This window comes from Pseudopodoces humilis, chromosome 8, assembly GCF_049639895.1.
Source record: "Pseudopodoces humilis isolate 2021_Gansu_Grassland_sample_001 chromosome 8, ASM4963989v1, whole genome shotgun sequence".
Lineage (NCBI taxonomy): Eukaryota > Metazoa > Chordata > Aves > Passeriformes > Paridae > Pseudopodoces > Pseudopodoces humilis.
Window position 1 is genome coordinate 27868793 of NC_142207.1, and position 22769 is coordinate 27891561.

General features: G+C 39.1%; 2 protein-coding genes across 6 annotated transcripts in view; one reads left to right on the top strand and one right to left on the bottom strand.

Moving 5' to 3' along the window:
* RFTN2 (raftlin family member 2) overlaps nt 1–12258 on the top strand; it is a 30643-nt gene extending 18385 nt beyond the window's left edge. For all 4 annotated transcript variants that reach the window (XM_014249643.2, XM_005519922.3, XM_088059239.1 and 1 more), the window contains 2 exons: nt 3625–3703; nt 7933–12258. In XM_014249643.2, coding sequence (XP_014105118.1) covers nt 3625–3703; nt 7933–8202 — 349 coding nt within the window. In that variant the 3' untranslated portion in view covers nt 8203–12258. The remainder of the gene's footprint in view (nt 1–3624; nt 3704–7932) is intronic.
* Nucleotides 12259–12673: 415 nt separating this feature from the next.
* MOB4 (MOB family member 4, phocein) lies at nt 12674–22754 on the bottom strand. Of its 2 annotated transcripts, none has more exons than XM_005519924.3 (8): nt 22646–22754; nt 20545–20607; nt 19998–20098; nt 18640–18682; nt 18328–18414; nt 16715–16794; nt 15864–15975; nt 12674–15019 (listed from the first exon to the last, which is right to left on the bottom strand). In XM_005519924.3, the coding sequence occupies exons 1-8, from the start codon at nt 22703–22705 to the stop codon at nt 14888–14890; spliced, it is 678 nt and encodes a 225-aa protein (XP_005519981.1). In that variant the 5' UTR covers nt 22706–22754; the 3' UTR covers nt 12674–14887. The 2 variants fall into 2 exon arrangements, with proteins under 2 accessions (XP_005519981.1, XP_087914979.1); XM_088058853.1 differs by lacking the exon at nt 22646–22754 and adding an exon at nt 20820–21077.
* Between the last annotated feature and the right edge of the window lie 15 nt (nt 22755–22769).

Below are 22769 nucleotides of genomic sequence, written 5' to 3' on the forward strand. Positions count from 1 at the left end.
AGGCAGGGCCAACTAAAAGAGGAAAAGTGCTGTAAGAAAAAATAAAATAGGATGCAGTGATGTAGGAAGCATGAACAGAGTGATTAAGCTGAAGCTGCTTCCTTGAATCAGTGAGGATATACCAGGAAGATATTTAGGTCGCAAACAGTGCTGTGTCCCAGATGTGAAACAAGCAGAGCGTTAATAGTAGTGCTCATGCTAAGGGGGCTGTATACTGGCCAAATCTGAAACTGGATTCATTTTGTATCAACACTAGAGTAACTCAGCCTAATAAAAAACATTTGTTTTCTGGCCCAAGTGCTTGAGTAGAAGTCTGTATGAATTGTCTAATGCTTGTTATCCCATTGTAGCTTGTGAGCTACTCTTGGAAGAAATAGGATGAATCATGTTTTGTGTGCCTGTAGTATATCTCATATACAGCAATTCAGTTTGCTTTAAAAAAAGAAAAAAGCAACTTATGGACAAGAATTCCTAATTAGGGATTGAGAATTCATGAGAATCAGAAAATTAATGTCTTGCTGTTCTGATAGGCTGAGTAGTGATTGATAAGTACTATTTTTAGGCATTGATGTTGGTATTTAAAGAGAAGAAATTCCTGGATGGTTACTGTGTGTCTGCTGTGAAAGATGCCATTACTGTGGTGGTGGAGGGTTATCCTAGGAATGCAAAAGTCTTAATAAAGATGGATACTTTATGCTGCTCAACAGCTGTTTTTTTTTTCCCCAGACTTGAAACTCTGACCTCAAAACCCAGCCTGAATATTAAGAGGCTTCAGAAACACTGAAAAAACCAAAATAAGCGACAGTTTGAGATGATCTGACAAAACGATGTTTTCATGTTTATTTTTAGAATAGAATTTTTGCATAGTATTTAAATAAAATTTTATCTATTATCCCCATTTTTACTAGTTCTGTACTCTCCTCTATTCTGTCGTCTTTTCTCCTAATTTATTGCAAAACTTTCCCTCATCTCAGATCATTTGTGAGGGTCTAAAAAATACTTTGCTTGTAAATTAGTGCTACTGCAGTTTTTAGTATGGTATTGCCATGAGTTTGTAGAAGTCCATACATGTTTGTGGTTGAAAATCAGAATTATTTTTAGGCTTTTTAAAGTTTTTGTTGAAAAATGCCCTGGCTCCTTTTAGCCAGGACACTTAGTGGCTGATGTCTGTCTCAAAACTGAAAGTCTAGATGCTATCCAGTTCCAAAGGAGTGCAGAGTTTTGAGAAATTAAACAAGCAAACAAAACCAACAACAACAAAAGCTGCAAAAAAACCCCACCAAAACTGAATACGTTAAAGTAATTTATCTTATTCCCTTTGTTCATTTTCAGAAAATCTTGTTGAACATCTATTCTAATTGCTTTATATATCAAATATTCATGTATTAAAAAATGGATCTGTAAAAGCCAGAGCCATTGGCAGTACTGCTGAGCTTGTAGCTTCATGGTTGTTTTAGAGGACTTAAATATACAAATGTAAGAGGATGCAGTTTTTGCCCATACAGCATAAGCAGACAAACAAATTGCTGGTGTTTCAACAAAAGAGTCTCTGTTGCTCTTCATCACTCTTAAAAGAAGAGACAGGAAAAAGGCTTCAGCAGCCTTACTCTGCAGTGACCTTTATTTCCCTTCACTGGTTACTGTAGTCCCTGAAAATGGGCAGGACAGACTGTGGGCAATGCAGTGCAAAAACACTGACTTCATGGTTATTAATTTATCCTGGCTCACTACTTAATCTATGTTTTCAAATGCCCTGACTTATGAGGCAAAGAGGGAATGTAGAAATGAGAGGGGAAACTATGGAGCTTCCCTTGCTCTAAGCACTTTTTCTCATTTAAATTCTGTGGAAATCCCACTGTCATTGAGTTCTTTGTGAATTAAGCTCATAGCAGCTTTGTCGTGTGCGGCATTTTAATAAGGTCAGACTTAGAAATTTGTTAATTTACTTCTTGTCTACTCACCATCATGTCCTTTTTCTGTTCTAGTAGAATTTGTACAAGCTCTAGCTTAATGTTTGGGTTTTTTCCTTTTCTCTGAAGGAATGCAGACACTGTTACAAAATAAGCCTTAGGCTCTTCCCCATGCCAGGGACTGTGCTCAGCCTTGTTGCTTGGAAGATTTTTCAGTTGATCAAAAGAGACATAACTGAGGCACAGAGAAATACCTAGCCAAGTGGAATAAGGTTGCAGGATTGCAGATTTCCTTGTAATGACATAAAATCTAAACACTCTTTCTCTCAATGAATGCAAAGAGTGAGGTAGGGACTCTTGGAACAGGAAGCCTTGTTAGGCTTAAGGAAATGAATGAATTTGTTCTCCTGCATTTTTGTTTTTCCCACAAGCTGGAGTTTTAGTTTTCTGTTCTCATCCAGGGAAGACATGCAAAGATATGCCATGACCTGAGTACAGCGACACTAAAAGGAAGGTTGTGAGGGGCCAAACACAATCGTAAATCCATCACTAACTATTGATCTGAGTGGCTGTCTATGCAGAGAATAGTGCTGGTTTGTGTACTTTCTCAGAGCTTACTTCCAGAAGTTTACTAGGGCAGGCTGTTAGCTCTTATGAGCTCATAGGAACCATTTTAATCCCTGGCTTTTCTTGGAGCAAGTCCCTGATTTTAAATACAAAATAATTTTCAGTTGTGAAACATGCATCAGTTACGTTAACTTCATGTCTGTGGTGTTTAACCTTGTGACATATCCCCACTGATGTAAAAGCTTACATTATTTTAGTAGTTCTTTCTGTAATGTTATGTATAATAACACAGTTTTATGATTGATAGAATAGGTAGAAACATAAATACTTCAAATTAATTCCCATCTCTTTGGTGTTTCTAGTATTCCCTTTTGGAAAAAAACCTAACACCTTTGCTTTGTCTACCACAAGGATATTAGCATGTGTAAAAGTTCCAGGACTGAATTTGCTCTTTTTTTTCCCCTTCTTTATTTTTCTTGCGAAAATATTCTCTTGTCCTGCCTGTGTGGGTACCTCCCTCGTACAAAATACCTGATGCCATTCATCTCATTCTTGATGTAAACCTTATTAAAACTGAGCTGAAGCCCTCTATCCATAGGTAATAAGGCAGCAAGCTTATCCTGCTGTGTCAGTTAGCTGACACTTTACAGCTTTTATTTAGGAGTAAAGAATGTTAATTTCCAAGTTTCACACCACAAAGTATTGAGAGATTTGCTGAAGCTATGGATCTATTAAGACTGGGCCTGGTTGTTGTGATATTAATTGGTAGTAATATGTTGCTGCATATTTAACAGTGAAGATTAAGTTGAACAAAAAGACTTGTGAAGGTTTGCCTCAGACATAAATGTGGATTAAAAGTGGGAGGTCTGATATTTCAACTTTCAAGTGCACACATGTTAGATAACTCCAGTCATGGTAATACAAGTTACTGGTCTGTCCATATTTTCATGTGCATCACCTTAACCCAGTTCTATGTATCTATTTTTTTAAAATATCATTATAGAACTGTTGGGGAATAAATAAACTAGATAATACTCTGTAGTCTGTCCTCATTCATGGCCTTACACCACCCCTTAAAGTTGACTTTGAATATGTTAGTGAGAATTATTGCCTTTAAAACATGGAAACTATTTTCTTTAATTTTTAGTGAAGGAAATCTGGCCACAAAGCAAGTAATTTTTCTTCAGAGACCTGTTATGTGGAGTTCTGCTGTCCAGACACCAGAGGTGAGTAACATATTTAGTACTTCACGTAATGGTAAGATACAGAAACAAACTGGACTTCAGAATTAGCAGGGGGAGAAAGTAGCGGAACAGGGTTTCCCCTCTGACAACTTCAAGTTTGTGGATGTATTTGCAGCTGGATCACATTATTTTTTTCCTCAGCTGTTATTTTTTAAATCATGGGGAAAAGCATAAGCATGCTGAAAACCTGTTTTGTGCTAAGGAATTACTGTGTCTCAGGTGAATGAGGTTGGCTATGCTGTGTTTCCTTGGAAGTCTTTAGGAAGTCTTAAAAGTTCTGATCAAAATCCTGCATCTCTTGTATGTGAAACAGAAAACCATTTTGACCTTCAAAACATCGACTTCCATATTTTTAGAAGAAAGGAGTATTAAGATGTGCTGCTGTAATCTGCAGGTTACCAGGGGGAAGGGCTGTTGTTGCACGAAAATGTGTGACAGAGATAGAAGCTTTGAAATTCCTGCAGCTGAACCTCAACAAGTCCTTGTCTCTTTTGAGTGGAGCTCCCACAGCAGTGGTTGTATCAAGTGCTTTGAGGATTAAGTGACTGACAGTCTCCACATTCTGCTCAAAGTCCAGTGTCACAACAGTTACTGCACCTGCACAGTACTGCAGTAAATCCTGCTGTGCCCAGAGAGGGGTGAACTCCTGGTTGGCTTTTCTTTGCCTGGTCTTTTGACATACTGTGATGGGTTTCCATTTTTGGTTCTTTCTGGTTTTCAGTGTCTGGTCAGCCTTCCTTTATTCAACATGTCTTTCCTGTGATAATCTTAAGCAGCTAGAAAAAATGATAAATGTTTTCACTCATGTCTAGCAGAGGAGCAGGAACTTTACAAACCCATTCATGGCATATAATTATATGGCAGTGATACCTAGCTGCTTCTTTCTCTATTTGTATGAATACTTCTATAAGTCTCTAAATTTCTTGCATTTGTGTTTTATCTTTCTCTGTGTTTTCTACTGTCTTTTCAGACTGTTGCCATCATCTGTGTTTTCCTTTGTTTAGTGTTTCTAAAATATACTCTTCCTTATTTTGTTCTTCTCCAGGCTTCTGCTTATCTACAGCCTAACTTCCTTCTCACTGTGTCCCCTGATAATTAGTACTTCCATGCCTGGAAGAACTTGCCTTCAACATGCACAGTTCATGTTCTGTTTTATTGTTTTTGTCTCTGCCGCCATCTCAATTCCCAGATAGCTCTTGTATGCTATGATTAATTTCTTCATTGGAGCTTTTGGTTTTTGGCTCTTCAGTGTTCTGTGCAGTCTGCTTTCCCCGTGTCTTAACCCCTCTCCATTCATATCCTCTTTTAAATCAGAGGAAATTTTTCCCTCTGTGTCAAAAGCATCTCCAGCTTTTGTCTTTAAAACTTTCTGACTTCTCTCACATGCCTGACTGTGTAGCCTTTACTTTTTTTCCCAATGCATTTCTGAAAGTATGATTTGGACCACTACTTTTGATAGCAACATGGTAAATACATAAAGCAATATCATGTCAGTCATAAAATAATGCTTTTCCTGATATAATAAGGGCATGAACTTCTGATATTTTTCCCTTGGTAAGGCATAAAGTTACTTCTAACTATATGTCTCTTAAAAGGCAGCATAACTGTATGTCACAAGTTGGATTCTGCCAAGAGATGTAATACAAACCAGTTCTGTAAAAACATTCAGTCTGGGGAACTCATGAATCTTTGAGACACGGCGTAAATTAAAACTAGGAAGCACTTTTTAAATTCTTCCACCCTCTTGTGGGGTGATGAGCAGCCTTGGGTTATACAAATAAAATGTGTTTTGTAGTTGTTTTATTTTCTTGGAATGGAAAACATTTGACATTTGACTTAAGCATTAAACATACTCAAAGTAAACAAGAAATAGCTGATTTACAGCCATTTATATTGGGATTTCTATTTGAATTCTGAACAAAATGTGCTTTTTCAGTACCACTGAATGTTTGCTTCTCTACCAGGAAATTTCAGTATGCTGAGGTAATTTACTTGGGAAAAATAGGTAACTGGGGCTGAAGCTGAAACATTTGGCAGAGTTACATTTTCCTTCTGTTTTGCCAATTATGTTGGTTTTCCCCATAATTTTAATTATTTAAAAAAAAAAAAAAATACTTTTACTGCTTTTTTTACCAAAATGTTTGCTAGCTCTAGGTACATTGAGTACCTAGATTTTAGGTGTAAAACAAGCTATTGAAATTTGAAAGCATTCTCTTTTGCACTAGAAACTTCGATGTTTGGAGGGGGAGTTAAGGTTTTTTATTTTGGTGGGTTTGTTTTTGTAGAGTTTTTTTGTTTTTTGTAACTTCTGTTTAAAATGTCCCATGGACACTGATGACACAGCTGTACAACTTTATCAAACTGTTGCAAACATTTTTATAAAAACATTTAATTCTTTGTATATTGTTGGTCATGGCATCTTTTCATTTGTACTGTATATCTGTGCGCTGATATTTGTATTACATGAAAACTGGTGTTAAAAAAAATTCAAGTTCACAGTTTAGGGTATTTTTGAAACACAGAAATAATTCAGGTACCTAAAGTTTAAGTTAGAAAAAAGACTGCATCACAATTTAGGATTATTTAAGTGTACACTGAGCATGTTTGCAACTCAGATACTTTAAAAAAAATGCTGCCAACAGGGCTCTGTCACTACTGAAATAAGAAAGCAGCCTCATCCAGGCCTTCTCATCACTTAGCTATCAAGTCCTGGTCACATCACTTTCCAGTTCCCCCCAGTGCAGCAGGGTCTGGCTGTGGAAGCAGCTGTGCTGCTTAGGTATGTCCAGCTGTTGGACCTCTGTGACTTCCATTCTGGAAAATTGCACAGGATATAGGGTGCTTTCTGTACTCAGAATAATTTTATTTATTGTTTTTATTGAATTTAGCATTGCCATTTCTAAAGCAAGTTTTGCTTCAGTAAGAATTGAAGGGAACCCTCCATTACTTGGTCTCTTAATCTCACAAGGTCTCTTCTCTGAGGATGATGGAGTATGTTATATCCTCATAGCTCATCTCTCTGCCTTCCTGTATATTTGTGGGTTAGTGTGTTATGGCCTGGTTTATGATTTATGTGATAATACAAAAGCTTCTTGGGTTACATGGGCTGTACAGTCTCAGTGGACTTTGTCACATACCTTTTGCTTTTCTAAGAAAGTGTTCAGAGGATGAGTTGCAAGATTGAACCATGCAGTGCTTGATTGGTTTTTCTTTCTCTCCTTTTCTTTAGTTCCCTTAACGAGACTTTTCCATCCTCTTACTGTGGCATCCAGGCAAAACTTATTTCCTTCTGTTTCTCCTGAGGCAATGTCGTTTCCCCTTGTGTAATTTCCCAGTGTCCTCAGTAACAGCTCTCCTGAATATGTTTCCTTTAGCCACTTGGGCCATTTTTTTTACTGTTTCAAAGGAATTTGAGACAAAGCTTAGCAATGTACAGAAGAGGGACACAAATTTACCAAAACATAGTAAAGTTTGTGGAGGGCTTGTTTTTTAAGTGTCTGCACTGTGTCTTTCATGCACTGAAATGCAGCTCTGTGCTGAGGCTGGATTCCCTCTTAGCTACATGGGCTCCTTCTGTGGGCAGGGCTGTGTCCCCTGGCAAACATCTCCTGGTGTAGGTGTGCTGGTGCTGAGAGCAGGGCCTCCAGGGAGGTGGCTCAGGGCACTCCTGCTGTGCTGACCCTGCTCCTCTGTGTGGCTCAATGCCCTGACATTGTCTCTGGAGGTGACATCACATGTGCATCACCACAGATCTCAGTAACTCAGGTTGCTCCTGATGCTGAACTGAGATAAACCTTTTATTTATTGTTGTGCCCCAGAGAACCCTTAGCATAGTCTGATAGGTCCATTGTTTACAGAAATCACAATCTGCTTACTTTTCTTTTTTGATGTCGGCAATCATCACTTCAACAGGAGGGACGTCAGGCAGTCCCAATACTAATGTCAGACTGTATTTAGACTGAGCTCCTCCTGTGCAAGGACTCTGAAGATCCCATTTCAAATGTCTGTATAGAGCAGCCACTGACTTCTATCTGCATAGATTTACCATGGGAATTGTAATTGCCTCCTCAGATAATGGCACATTTATTGAGAATTGCACTCGGTGTAAAAATGCAGCTACACTAAATCTCTCCATGAGTCATAGCAAAGTGTTTGGCTGGATTGGTTTTCCCCTAAGTAAGCTAACATTTCAACATCCTCTCGTTTTTCAGAGGAAATCATTAAGACAAGTGACTGGGGAAGAAAAAGGCAGAGTGTCCAGCAGAAGTGTTGGATCAGACACAGCTACTTCTTGCCCTGTAGAAACTGGGCAACCACCTGATGAGTTTCACCTATCTCCTTCTAAACAATGTTGGATCAAGGAGGGATCCTCCCATTATGGAGGCTTTCCAGGATTCAGTAGCAGTGATGGAGTATTAAGGGAACTGGATGATGGACAATTTGACCAGGAAGATGGAGTCACTCAGGTCACGTGTATGTGATAAGTAAGTAACTGCATCAAATGGACATGTACATAAATCACACAAATGGATTTTTTTAAAAAAAAATTACACTACTTTAAATGCATTGGTATAATCCTATGACTCTTCCCAAAGTCCTTTTGTATTTTTGTGATTTCCCATGTTGTGTTAATCCTACTGTAGTAATAATACTACTGCAAAATAATTTGTTTTTCTGTCTGTCTTTAGTAGTATAATTACATGACTTGGGTGCTCTGCTAACTTGTTAATGCTTTTGACAAGCAAGGAAGCAAAAGCTGCAAAACAGTGACAGTTTGAATTGTGTGAGAGAGAAAGGAATGAGGATGTTTAGAATTTTCCACAAGCTGGAGGAATGTTTTTGGGTTTGTTTGGTTGTTTTGTTGTTCGGGGTTTTTAAGGATGTTGTAAATATTGGTGTGGAAAAATGAACTGTCTGGCTGTTGTTAAGTTTTAATGTAATTTTCACTTTATTTACCTTGTGTAAGTTCAAAAGCCTAGAGAAATGTCAAGTCTTACACTAGAGTGTTAATACTTTAAGCTGCATTCAGACTTGGTATTGACAGAAAAACTCAGGAGGCTGTAGGTAGGTAACTTGCTCCTAGAATACAACTTCACCTATGCAGTTTTCACAGGGTTCCTTGTACATGTAAGCCAGGAGCTTATAGCTTGTATTATAATGATGTGTTCATAATATTCTTATGAGTGGAAATTAAAACCTGCTCATCCCTTGAAAGATAACTTGCAGTCTGCAAACAGGTAGTTTGAGAAGTCCCCTAGGAAGCATTGTGCACAGTGATGCTGCTAATGCATAGGAGGAGGATGTAGGCTAAACTTCATAGGCAGTATTAGATGGATGTATATATAAAAATGTCTCAGCTAAATGTATCTCACACTGGATAAAGTGTATTGAGCTGTATTAAATACCAGACTTGATGTTCAGAGGAAAGAATCAAGTTGCTGTGCTTCCATCCTTGCTATGGGGAAGAGCTGCTTGCATTAAGGGAGGTTAATGCTGGCAAGGTTTTGTGGGGAGAGAAGCAAATGGCAATTGCTTTTGTGCTGCTGTCTGGAAACTGTTCTACAGAGAAGCCAAATAAAAATGCATCCACAGAAGGTAAATGTGATTATAACTACAATGTGCATTTTTAATTTAGTTCTAAAATAAAGAAAAAAAATTATAAATGCTCATCATATTTAAACTAGTGCAAAATAATTCAGTCAAAATAAGTTAGAACACAACTGACCAAATGCATTCATAACATGTTTGCAGTGCAGCACACACATCACCCAGGGATTTTGATACCTGTCTTTGTGTGCTGTGCTGCAAACATAGATGTCATTAATCATTTACCTACAACACCCCATTCCCCATGGATGGCATCCCACCAGCTGCTGTGGGACTCTGCCTAATCCACAGTGGTAGATGCTGGCACTAAATGCAGTGGGCAGATTTAATGCAGTGACGGGAACACCAACAATTAACTCCAAATAAGCACCCCAGGAGATGGCCAGGATAGTGGAGGTTCTGCTGCAGTCTCAGAGCTGTGCAGAAGGAACATGGGCAGTAGCTGCTTATTTCAGTAAGTAAAACTAATTAATACAGGAAAAAAGTTTAATTTTACAGGGCGGGGGAAGGGGGAAAAGCCATTCTACTGAAATAATTAGCATAGGAGGAGCTTGAAATAATAATGCTTTGAAGCTGCTTCCTGATTTACTTACGAAATTCTTACTGATAGACTTGTTTTTTTTTTATTTGGAAGAGCAACTCTTAACTGTTTGTAGCAGGTTGGGGGCTTTTCTTCCAAAAAAATCTACAGCTCTGGAGATTTAGCTTCAACTTTCTATTTCACAGTGGATGCTGTGGGAAGTGATGGGAGGACCTTCAATAGGAGGTACAGTAAGAAACCCCTTCTGGCAAAGGCTCTTCTCCCAGCTTTCCCAGCAGCATCCTGAGGTCAGGGATGTGGGGCATGAGCCTTGTGTCCATTCTCTGCCTGGAGGTGCTGTGGGGAGGACAGTCTCTGCTGCCAGGGAGAGTGCTGGGCTGGCTGTCACTGCAGAGCCTGCCCCAAGTGCTGCTTCCTCTTGTGGCACTTCTCGGGGAGCACTGGTCATGGTCACAGGCAGCAGGGGTCTCGTCCATGGGACACAGATGGGGAAGAAATATGAAAATACAAGTTACAGTGATCTCTGGCAGAAAGCCAGCTAACTCTAGCATATTAAAAATGGAGTAACATCTGGGCTCTTGTAACCTGGAATATGTTGCTCTACTTCTAGAAGTAATTTTTTTTTTTTTGAGTTCTCCAAAACTTGTGTATGTTTAATTTTAACCACTGGTCATGTTCCATACAAGTCAAATCTGTAAAATGGGCAAAAATTGGTCCAAAATTCCAGTTCTGAATATTTCAAGTTAGAGGTTTTAAAGGATATCAAAGAAATAACCTTTTACAAAGCAAGATCCTTGCTTAAGATAGTTAACATTAGTGAATCCTAAACAAAAACTGAGCTGTATTTAAGTAAGTTACAAAGTATAAAGTAGTAAATTTAATGCAGTTTCTCTTTCTGGAATGCATTCATTGGATAATAATTACATAACTTTTAACTGAGATCTTTCCATATGAACTGCTGAAAGTGCCTATAATTCAAATAAAATAGTATCTCTTAAAAGAAATATTCTCCTTACAGTTAATGGGATGTGCACAAGAGAGACTGTTCTGGAACTAGGGTGGAAATTAAGTATGTCCTGCATATCCATAGGTACACTGGAATATCATCACTTTTAGTAAGAAAGGCTTTTTAAAAAATGAAATAAAGTCATATTCTTTTTCAGTAACCCTCAGTTTTAACTGTTCTTTAGTCCTTCATGAATCTCACAGGTGTTGACAATGCTGCAAACCTCTGAATTTCTTTCTGTCTTTTCAATGCAGTGTAACTGTGCTAAATTGTTTTCTCTGAACATACTCAGCAATTCCTGGATTGTTAAGGACAGCTGGGTTTTTTAATGTCATTTGTCTCAATAGTATCAAAGTTGGCTGTGCTGCAGAACTATTCATCTGAATTGTTTGCTTTTGGCAGTCAGGGCAAGTTGGTTGCTCAGCCTGTGTGAAGACAATGCAAGAATTATCTGACTTCATGCACTTGACCACTCATCTTCCTAAGGCTTGGATGCTGAAACTGAAAAAACTGAAAATGCTTCTGAAACAAATTATGGAATATCTTTTGGTTTTTTCCTTGTAGTAAAAAATTTCTGAAAGACAACTCTATCTTGGATGAGTGAAAAAGGGAGGATGCATTTTGGGTATAGATTTAATTTCAGATCCTCATCACCTGTCTGGCAGAAACCAGAGCATTAAGGTTTGCCTTTACTGGTGTGGTGACCAGCACTGTCCAATAAGTAAAGCAGCTTAGTAAATCAGAAGAATTCTCTGAAAAAAATTGTAAGTACACTTTTTGTAGTCAATAACCAAGACATATCAGCCAGGAGCCTGTGTGTTTGAAATGTAGTAGGGAAACCCCTTTCCTAATTGTGACAACAGAAATGCTCTGCAGTTATTAGAAAGAAGGCAGCCAATAGTGTTCATGAACTTCTGCAAAAGACTGTTTATACTTTCTGATGCTTAAATTGTTTGGAGAGGAAATAGTTTTCTAATGTTTACAAACAGGAAGAAACTGTCCACATTTAAATATTTTGTACTTGGCTTATAACTGTCAGAACAGTTTATTTACATACCTGGTTAACTGTAATAAATGGCTGCTTCACTTGTTTCTGGTCTGCAAAATACTTTCCTTTTGTGTAGGTTCAGATCTTTTCTATAGTTCATATAGAAAGGCTCTCACCATTAGAAGTATTCACCAAATCTGTTAGCAGGTTATGATGTTTGTCTTGCTTTGACATTAACTGGGTTAGATCAATGTATACTTTGTGTTTAGCTAAAATTATCTTTTTGCAGTCTTGTCTGAACAGCAAAGCCTGATAGAGATAATGCCATTTGGTAAAAGCTCATTAGATTTTCCCTGTTCTTAGTATATTCATCTTTTGAAGGCAAAAAATGGAGATTGCTGTCTTGGCAGTTCCCTGTGGCTCAACACCATAGCTCGTGTGCCGGAAGATGTGCTAAGCCAAGGGTGAGGAAAAACCCCAGTGACGAAGGAAGAAGTAATTTGACATTGAGTCTTTCTTACAGCCTTTGTGTCTGTGAAATGCAGTCATAAATGTGCTTATTCTGTATCTAGAGGACCTCTTGCAGACCTCCCATATTTTAACTGTGGAATCAGCATGTTCTGATTTGAGGGGTGTATAAATTTGAGGTCTGACTTGTAAGTTCCTAATGAGTATTGTCTTTCTTCTTTCTGAAGCAGAGAAATAAGACTTGAGCACATCTTGTAGCAGAGATGGGGGAGCACCCAAGGGTCTCTTGGGAACAGTTGTGTTCTCAGACAACATGAAAAAAGATAATAACTTGTCAAAATATAGTGGTATGGATAAAGAAACAGTTTAATTTTATCCTTTTTTTACAATATAATTCAAAGACAGTCTCAATTTCCCTAAGATGTAAAGTCTCAATTAAACCTCTTAATATTTATTAGACAAATCAATGGTTTGCTTAGTCTAACTGAAGTTTTATGGTACCATCCAGGCACATGTGTGTACACAGTACTCATGTAAACAATAGCAAGGGAAAATACAAGCAGTGTCTCACTTAGGCCTTATATAAAATCAACTTAGTATAGCAAGTCAACTTTACAGTGCAAATCTGAATGAGAATAAACAGGATTCAAACTTCCAGAGTTTTGTTTTGAAGTTAAACTCTTAAAGCATAAAAGGAAGAGGTTTAAAATTTTAATGCAGTCCTGAGCACCACATAATTTTCTTCAATTTTGTAGAGGAAATGTAATTAGCAACACCAGTCCCATGTTTTTGCCTGTCCTAGTCACCACGGCCAATATACATGTGCAGAGTGACTGTACAAAGGAGCCACACCATGGATGGTCCTAGAACAGACAGCAACGAGCTAAATACATTTTACTATCTCCAGAAAATATCCTACCTGCAGTACAAACTCCAAGGTATCTATCAAAATCAAGTAACCTGGTCTATACAAGGCAAGTTACAGCTAAGTGTATAGACAGTAACTAAAGCTACTTCACTCTGACAACATCTCATGCAATTACCCTGCTGACAGTTAAATACAATGATAAACATGAGACAAGAAGCTGCTGAAGAACACAGCTGTTGCAGTACTTTAAGCTTAGTCTCTCAATTTTCTCATTGTTTATATTCCCTTTACATCCAGGTGGCAACAGTTGCTTGAGGTGTGCTTGATTCATATGAAGAAAAGTAGAATTTAAGGCATGTTTAGTATATTATGAAAAAACACAGTAAAAATGTGGACTCCCTTGTTTCCATGTAAATATAATGTAGAAAATAAAGTGTAAATTACTGAAACTAGCTGAGCTAGCCCATTCTGACCTGCTGAAAGAAATAAAGAGGGCTCCTGTCAACCTCAGAGAAACAAGCTAACTCCATAAACAGCAAAGCAAAATTCACTCCAGAACACTGCTACTGCTTTTAGACCCTGCATTCATGTACACTTAGCGGTATTTCTCTTATATTCTCTAAAACATTTAATTCTATCCTTCTAGACAAAACACAATTAAGCAGCACTCATGGAAATTGTCAGTTATTGCAAATCTGCAAACACGACTTGTAATAGACACCTGATAGGGAACCAGAAGCATGAATCCAAATCTTCCTGTCAATGTGGTTAAGGTAAATGAAGAGAAACAAATCTATGTTGAAAACATAATTAACTCTTGCAAAGAAGCGGCTCTGATATTTCAGGTACTTAGCATGTTTTGACTAGGAATACAAGCAGAGACTGTGCCAGTGTGTTATGTAGTGTAACATGAACAGCTGAGGTATAATCTGTAAGCAATTGCCATAAATATGCACAGGTATTCTTTAGAGAGGTTGTGGGCTGGAGAACAACAGAAGTCTGCCTTAACAGGACAGCACCTGTGCCCTGCTGTACACAAACCTCCACTGCTGACAAAGGAAGTCCAGAAAGTGTGTTAGATATATATCAAGAATATATATGTTCAATACCATAGTGAAATTATCCTTTTGGTTAATACTATAGATCCTGTTAGTATTTGGATATACACATACAGCAATATGCACATCCAGAAGTAAATCTTCAAAAGCCATTTAAAAAAAATAAAAGGTAAATTAGGAATAAGCTACATTGCAAGAAGCTTCCTGCAGATTTATATATTTAAGGTGATAATCTTTGAACTAAAATTTAATATAGCTACTGCATTACAAAATGGCTTGCTGTGAAATTGTAATCTCACTTTTTCCCCACCCAATCAGACACATCTTCAGGATTGTGATTCAATGATTGTTTAGCAGCATTTTTAGAGAACTGTAAATTCTTTTATTAACAGGCATTATAAACAAATACTACTAGTTTTATTTAAAAACCATGAGTGCCACATTGATGAATATACAGCTTATGAATAACTTAGAAGTATTTCCCATATTAAAAGGCAATGCACACAGCATACAAAAAGTATACTAAACAAAGCTATGAGGATACGTGATTGAAGTGTCTAAAGTGATATATACAGTACATAATTAATGTTTTGTTTATATTCAGTACAGGATTCTGTACTGCTCTTCCCATTATGCCTCACTTTCCCCTGACACTGAATTTTGCACTTCTTCTTCCAAAATTGGTACAATCAGGTTATCCTTGGACATCAGGTTATACTTCATCACAAACTTAGTGAAGCGGTGACACAAGAAAGTTTCATTCTGGAGGTGAAAAGAAGGGGAAAAAACAATATGCACAGAAGGATTATTTTAAACCATTGTGAGGAACATGCTCAACAGAAAGCCTGCTTCTACATAATTGTCTCGTTAGATTTACAGGTCTAGGCATGCTTAAGTAGTAAATTTATACTGCTTATTTTGTGTCTTCACTGGTTGCTTATAGTTACTCCAAATACTAAGAAACCTACTGAAATTGAGGCTTCAGTCACAGCTCAATTTAACAGCAGTTAGTGTGTATAGGAGGAATTTCAGAACCATACTTCTAAATATATAAATATATTCTTGTCTATTTCCAACACAACAGGGTACAATCACTTGATAGCTGTTCCAGAAACCTTAAGTGGGATTTGGCAGAGGTTTCTTTTTATATTTAGCTGTACCTCTTATCTCCTTTCTATCTATTAATTTCTACTTTCCCATCCAAAAAAAAAAGGTTACTGGTGATGCACAAGTTGCCCTCAATTACTCTGATCCTTTACAGTTACACAATTATAATTACTTAACTGCTGTTTGACATGCCAACAAGAAATACACAGATGTAAACAATACTAACTGCACTCAGAGCTTGGAATACATTCAGGATTCTTAAAGATGAATTTTAGCTGTCTGTAAAAAAAAAAAAATCAAATTCTGGATTTTTATCTAAATTAAGGGAAACCATAACTGAGTACACTCATCACATAAATGAATTTTTATGTGTGTATGTAAGTATAACAGCTTTTCAGTTCTTTATCTTCTAATAGGACTAAAACATTTTATACAACTCCATCACAGCTGTAACTTCAGTAAACGCCCTGCTTTCAACATGTAATTTCAAACTACTTACTTCATATTCATCAAATATCTGCCGGTGATGAAAATAAGCGTGTGAAAATATTCTGTAAATCCTTCGGCACACTGATCCTAATTTGGCTACAGATGATTCCTTTATGCTAACCCTGTAAGCAGCAGGAGAAAGGTTACACGTAACTGCTCTAATGAAATGACTACTGCGATGTGTTGACATAAATTTTGATTTCTAAAACTATTCTGTGTAATTGCATATGAAATTTAGACTTGATGCAAGCTCCATATTTACAAATTGTACTCTAACTACAAAAAAAGTTCTGCCTGTAGTAATCATATTAATTATTCTGGTAAAGGCTGGATTTCTGGTTTCTAGGGTTTATGGCAAAGAAAAAAACTTCCAGTTGCACCTCCTTGTTTATACTGAATTCATAGAGAAGCACAATTTTGACTTCTGCAGGGAGTTTTCTCTGATGTGACCTGCCCATTCAGTAGCCTGTCTCTTGTCTTCTGTGATTGCCATGTCCCACAGTAGGTTGGTGTTGGCTTCTGTAGGATGTTTGTGCTGTCTGTTGAAGGCCTTTAAGGTACAGCATCTGTCCAAAGGCATTCCTCCTGTTTCAGTGGGCACTACTCCAGTGGAGGCCCTGTACCACTAACAGATATTGCTTATACAGTTTTTATCTAAAAGGCATCCCTTAGCTCAAATAAATGGCAAACTACATGAATAAGCCAGAATTCTTCCTTGGCTTTCAAGTGGCAATAGGCCTCCCAAGAGATCTTTAATAGTACGAATAGTAGTCCATGAAAAATGCATTACACCTCTCCCTGGGCTTTGTCACTGTCTTAAGCTCCAACCTCCTCCCTCTTCCCAAGAGAAAATATTTTTACCTGCTGGGGAAATATTTATTGCTATTCAGAAGACATGCAGCTCCATCAAGTGTGTGCCTGGTGTAGTCTATAGCAGGACACTACAGAAACAGACAATGAGTGAGCACACGCATCACATTGTCAGAACTTATTTAAAAACAAACATTTTATTATATTTCCTGATGCTTGGAACTTCACTCATCATTTTTATTCCCAGAAGTTTCATGTAGCTTGTCTAAAGGTCTAACTACATTTCCTCCTTAAGTGAGTAACTTCTTTTCTCCACTTCACAGCCCATGTAAATTATTTCAAGAAAAAAAGTTACTATGGCAATGCCATTATGCACATGAAGAGTGAAATTTATGCCTCTCCTTGAGCAAAGCTCAACAAAAATACATGCTACGAGTACACTAAAAGCAAAGATGATTGTTACCTCACAACTCCTTTATTTCCCACACAGTCAAGTTGCCAGACTTGCTCTTTTACAGGCTCTGAAACCAAACCTGCACCTTAATCTATCAGTGTTTTTTACTTTGGCAAAGAAAACTAAACTCATACATGTAACTAAGTGTGTAATAAGCCATCCCTGGCTCTGCAATCAAGTACACCTAAAGGAAGAAAGTAAAGGTGAACTGAGGCAGACAGAGAAGGAATGTCTGTCCATTGTCCATCCACCAATTTCAGGAAAAAGACTTGTCAGCCGTACATTTCTCTCAGCAGTTCAGGGTTCCATCACCCCTATCTGACCATGAGCTGGTAGCTACTGCCACAGAAAACAAGAGATGAATGCCACATGCTCAAAGATAAAAAGAAGCCTGAAGTTCTCCAGTCTAGCAGAGGACAACACTACCAAACATGCCAAGATGCTGAGCAGGGATAGGGGTTAAAGGAGGGAGTGGGAAGTTGGTTAAATCAAAGTATCTCAGGAAAGTAAAGGCAGAACAAAACAAGAAAAAAAAAATCTTACAGGACAGAAAAGATAAGGTTAAAAAAAACCAATACCTTATTCTGGAAGGTGAAATACAAAGATTAATATGACAAACTGCAATACCATCATAACCAAAAGCAACAAAGACTTTCTGAAAGCAAAAAAAAAGTATCAAGTGGGTCAATAGAGTAGCTGAACAAAGTTTAAACTAGCTGGACAAGGAGGAAGACAGGCTAATGCCATGCTGGTAAACACACTTGACTAGAAGCATTTTTATGACTCTACCACCTTTTTGGATTAACTGCCCTAAGAATGAGCACATGCAGTCACATTTGGAGTGTCAGGCTTACACTGTGGACCAAGGCCAACATTTGAAGATGACAGCCTATTCTCAGCATGGACTCTTCTATCAGTTAAACAAAGAGCTTTTCTCCACTGAGTTTCAGGCAGGCTCAACACCAACCCAGAGAGAAAATACTGCAAAGCTGCTAATACCTGAGGTAAAAAAGCAGTTCCTTTTACCTCATCCTGTTCCTCTGTAAAACACTACAGAGCAGCAAAGAAGAGTAGCTCAAGTGATATTCTTAACCCACATAAGCTCTCAACTTGACTAAGAAGCCACCTCTAACAGGCTCCCCATGAACATATGAACTGTGGAAAAAAATTCCTGCAATACTGGAGTCAGTTTTCCAAAATATATCCATACCTCTTTGGGAGTTTTATGAGCTGCACAAAGAAAAATCCACTGTTCAGTTGCTGTCATCTGAGTACATGTGTCAGGGTGACATTCACTCTGTTAAAGCAATTGTTTAGTTAAGAAAAAAACACAGCAGCAAAAGGAGCTGATCATTTCAAATTCCTTGCCCTGTTCATCCCCCAAAAGATTTATTTGCCATAAGCCTTTAAAATCTTACAAAACCTCCAACCACTGCTTAGCCCTGTGTTTATATATTTAGAAGAATACTCTGCAATCTACACAAAAGTCTCCTCCCTGTATAAGTCTCAAGAAAATAATTACCTGAAGCTTGACAGCTAGTCCATTGAGCTCAAGGCAGAATTGTCTAAAAGAAATTGAACACAGCAGCATCAAAATCAGCTATTTGCTTCCCCACTGCAAGTATCTCATAAAAAATAGGTTAGACATTCTGATCTTCATACCAGATTTTTCTTTACTCAGCTAAACAATTTATATTTTAATTCTTCAGTGGCAGCAGAGGCTGAGTTTAATATATCATTTAGTGGAAGTGTTTTAAGATACCAACTTTGTTATGAAAGAAAGCGCTATTTCACAAATAAAGATTAAAAAAAATTAAAAGAAGTCAAGAAAATTAATTTTAGAGTGTGTTAAGCTCATGTTGCTGGATTGTTCCATCCTTCTAAGATGTACTTCAAATCAAAGTCCCATCTCAGCTCATTAACAGAGTGAGACCTCTGGAATACTGCTTTCACTGGAATGCATCTGACAGTGTATTCTTGAACTTTACATAATTCAGCCCTCCGTCCTACAAGAAAATCTAAATAAATTTTCCAAAACTCACAAGTCATAGTGATAAGTCACTTTTACGAATCTAAAATTTCTTGGGAGTTATATGAAAGGACAGGAGAAATTCTTAAAATATGACTTTGCAACTGTACGTAGATACTTTTTCCTTTCTTGAGGATTCCCTGTTGTCTATTGGAATTATTGCAGACCAGAGGAAAGAAAATGTGAGGCAAAAACCCAAGGTGTCTGAAGGTAGGAGGAGCTTAGAACTGTTCTTATTTCAGACTGTACTCAATAAAGTGAGAAGAGATGCTTTTAAGAAAAATAAAAAATAAAAATCAGGACAAAGGGATTACTACGTATGTACTAATAACGACACTACAAATGAAAAATACTTTAAGGCACAACCTTCCAAGGCTGAATGTATTTATTGTACTAAAATTAAAAAAGAAAAAAAAAATAAAATGGACAAAAAGGTTTGTTTCCATACAGGCAGAAAAATTACTGTAATACTCAGGTACTCTTGCTGTCCCTGCCTATTTGCCTGCAAGTTTCAGAAAAAGCACTGTGAACATCCAGAAATCACATTACTCTTTAGTGGAGATGAAGAGCTGCCAATACTATGAGAAAGTGTTACAGAAATTCATGACTGTATCTTCATATTCAAGAAGTGAGGTACAAATATTTTCTTTAAAAAAACATTAAGATCAGAGCACTTTATAAATCTTTAGAAATAACATGGAATTAAAAAAATAAAACCAATATTTAACAGTGGAAAAATCAAGTTTCATTTAAGTTAGTTTTGATGTGTCACATTAAAGTAGATTCACTACCAGCATCAATGAGCAAAATTTAGAATCAAGACAGAATGTTGACAAAAGGTTGATTTTTACCTTAAGTGTTCATACTTCCATACACCTTCATCCTGGCCTTCAGGTGGTTCAAGGATCTTATCAATGTTGGAACAATCTGCCCTTATGTTTTGTTGAATATACTGGGGGGTGAGTAGAAATAAAACTAAATCTTGTTGTAATTACAGTAAGACAGTATACTTAGGACATTGCATCTTGGAGGGGTTTCATTTTTACTTAAATGATTGACAGACTAAAAAGTTCAAAAGTAGATGGGCAGAGTAAGGAAATTGGTATTAAAAATGCCAGATCTGAAAAATGCCTTTCTTCAATTAAAACAGGTAAAAGAATGAGAAACCCCCACCACTTTCTTAAATCCGATTTGTTTAAACCAGATATGGGAATTGATGTTGTTTCTACAAACAAAATTAACTATTAATTTGTTCATATACATAGGTGCTTAGGAAATTCACTGCTGCACAGCAGCACCCTAAGCAGATAAATATCAAGCCCTGTTCCATTTTATATACCAGAAAACAAAACCTGGGAAACTGCACTCATTAACAACATTTCATGTAAGTAAGAATACCTGCTGGACAGCTAATGTACTATCCATTTCTTCAAAGGATTCATCAGGCCAGTTGTAGAAATCCTGTTTTGAAAAAAAGAAACTTTAATGCAATGTAACAAAACCAAAGGGGGAGGAAGAAAGGCGCACAGCCTACAATAAGCCTGAGCATGCAGGAAAATAGATGGAGTTGATACAATTCCAGGAAGCTGCATCTGAACAGAAGAAGCACAGAGTCCTGGCAGGAAGAGGGTGAGATGGGGTTTACACTCCCAGCACTGCAATAGCAGCCATACCTTGAAATGAAAAGCTCTGCATGACTTGGCACGCGAACACACCCTGCTGTAACACCCAGAGCCCGCATTTTTTACATTAAATACAGCATGCAGCACCCACTGCAGGTGTTAGACCAGGTAGCAGTGGGGAAGAAGAGGTCTGTAGAGAGCTGCAGCATACACTGGTTATGAAACTAATACTCCCAGTGGTGACACAGCAAGAAAAACATCTCTGACTTGAGATCACGCAACACTGTGCTGGCCAACCTGGTACCACATCCCCACCTTACCTCTGGTAAGGTCATTATGCCTTAATTAATTCATCTGGATGCTTACCAACCTTGTTAATGATAAAGCCTTCCTGAAGTTTCACCTCAGATCCAGCTGCACCTGTGTTCTGCAGCAATCCACATGTGCTGCACTCACGATCATCCCAACCATAGGCATTTTCTTACTGTGCATTTTTCACATCTAAAATTTGGTGCTACTCCCTCATATCATGCAAAGATGCTGCACATCAGCTTGCTGATCCCAGTAGGTGCAGTGATTCAATGAAAATATCCCAACTGCAATGCTCAGCAATCTATTCCTGAGAGAGTAAGTCAGCTCTGGAAAAAATACCTCAAGTGCATATCCACTGTTGAAATATTATTACCCAATTGTATTTGCAAACTGAATAGCTATACCGGTGCCATCCAAAATAAAACATTAAATACAGCCACACACAATAGAAAAACATCTCTATGGAGAGAAATCACCATAATTATAAACAAAACTCTTCAATCTACGTGGCCTTCATAATATTTGACCAAACCCAGGTCTATGTCCAGCTGTTTTTCAGAATACTCCATATTTATCAAAGGCACACAACATTCCATCTCCTTCACATATTAAACATGCATAGAATGACCTGATTTACAGGATTGTGTAATAATTTTACCACTATGCAATGACAAAGAACAGGAGGAGACACGTGTCATACACTGCTCCTTTCCCACCATAAGTTCTCCTCACAAAAGCAGAGGGGAAAGTCTCACATAAAGGTCTGACAGATCACCTCTCTGAAATAATCTAAAAAAATGCCGTTTCCGTGATTGAAGCACGCCTTTTCCAGCTGACCGTGGAACTCCAGAAACAAATTAATTCAATTTTGATTAAGAGAAGCGATGTGACAGCAGCATTTTCGTGCTTGCAGTTACGTAAGGGAAAGATGACTTCCCTCTTGGATGGGCAGGCAGGTGCGGCCGCCCGGAAGGTGCCGAGCTCCCACCCTGAGCCATGTGCGGGGCCATGAGCTCGCTCCCGGAACGCGCTATCGGTGTTTCCACAGCAGCAGCAACGCCTGACAGTACCGGGGAGCCGCCCTGCCTGCACCAACCTGCGCAGCGCTCATGCCCGGCTGTCACAGGTGTTCTCGGGCCCGGCCGAGGCCCCGCGCTGCGGGACGCGGCCCCTCCCTCGGCCAAGCGGGTCCGACGCGAGCGCCGCTCCCAACCCGCAGCCGGGAAGCCCTGGCGGGGCCCGGCGCTCCCCCCGCCGCGGGGCCGCTGCCGCAGCGGCCTTTCCGCCGATCCCGCGGGGAAGGACCCCCCGCCGCCCCCGGCCCGCTCTCCCGCGGCCACCGGGTCTCGCCCGCTGCCCCGCGCCCGGCCGCGGGAACAAAGCGATCCCCGCAGCGGGGCCGCCGCCGCCGCCCGCCCCAGCCCCGGGAGGCCCGGCGCGGCCCTCGGCGCGGCCCTCGGCGCCGCCCCGCTGGCCGCTGGGCCCCGGCGGCGGCGCTGCCCGTACCCGCTCGCCCGGAGGCCGCGGGAGGAGCGGCGGCGGGGGCGGCGACGGCGGCGACTCACCTGGGCCTTGGTGCCCGGGCGGTTCCGCCGGAGCACGGCCGTGCCCTCCGCCATGACCATAGCGACCGCGGCGCCCGGATGTGCCGCGGGGCCGCGCGGGGCGGGGCGGGGCGGGAACAGCCGC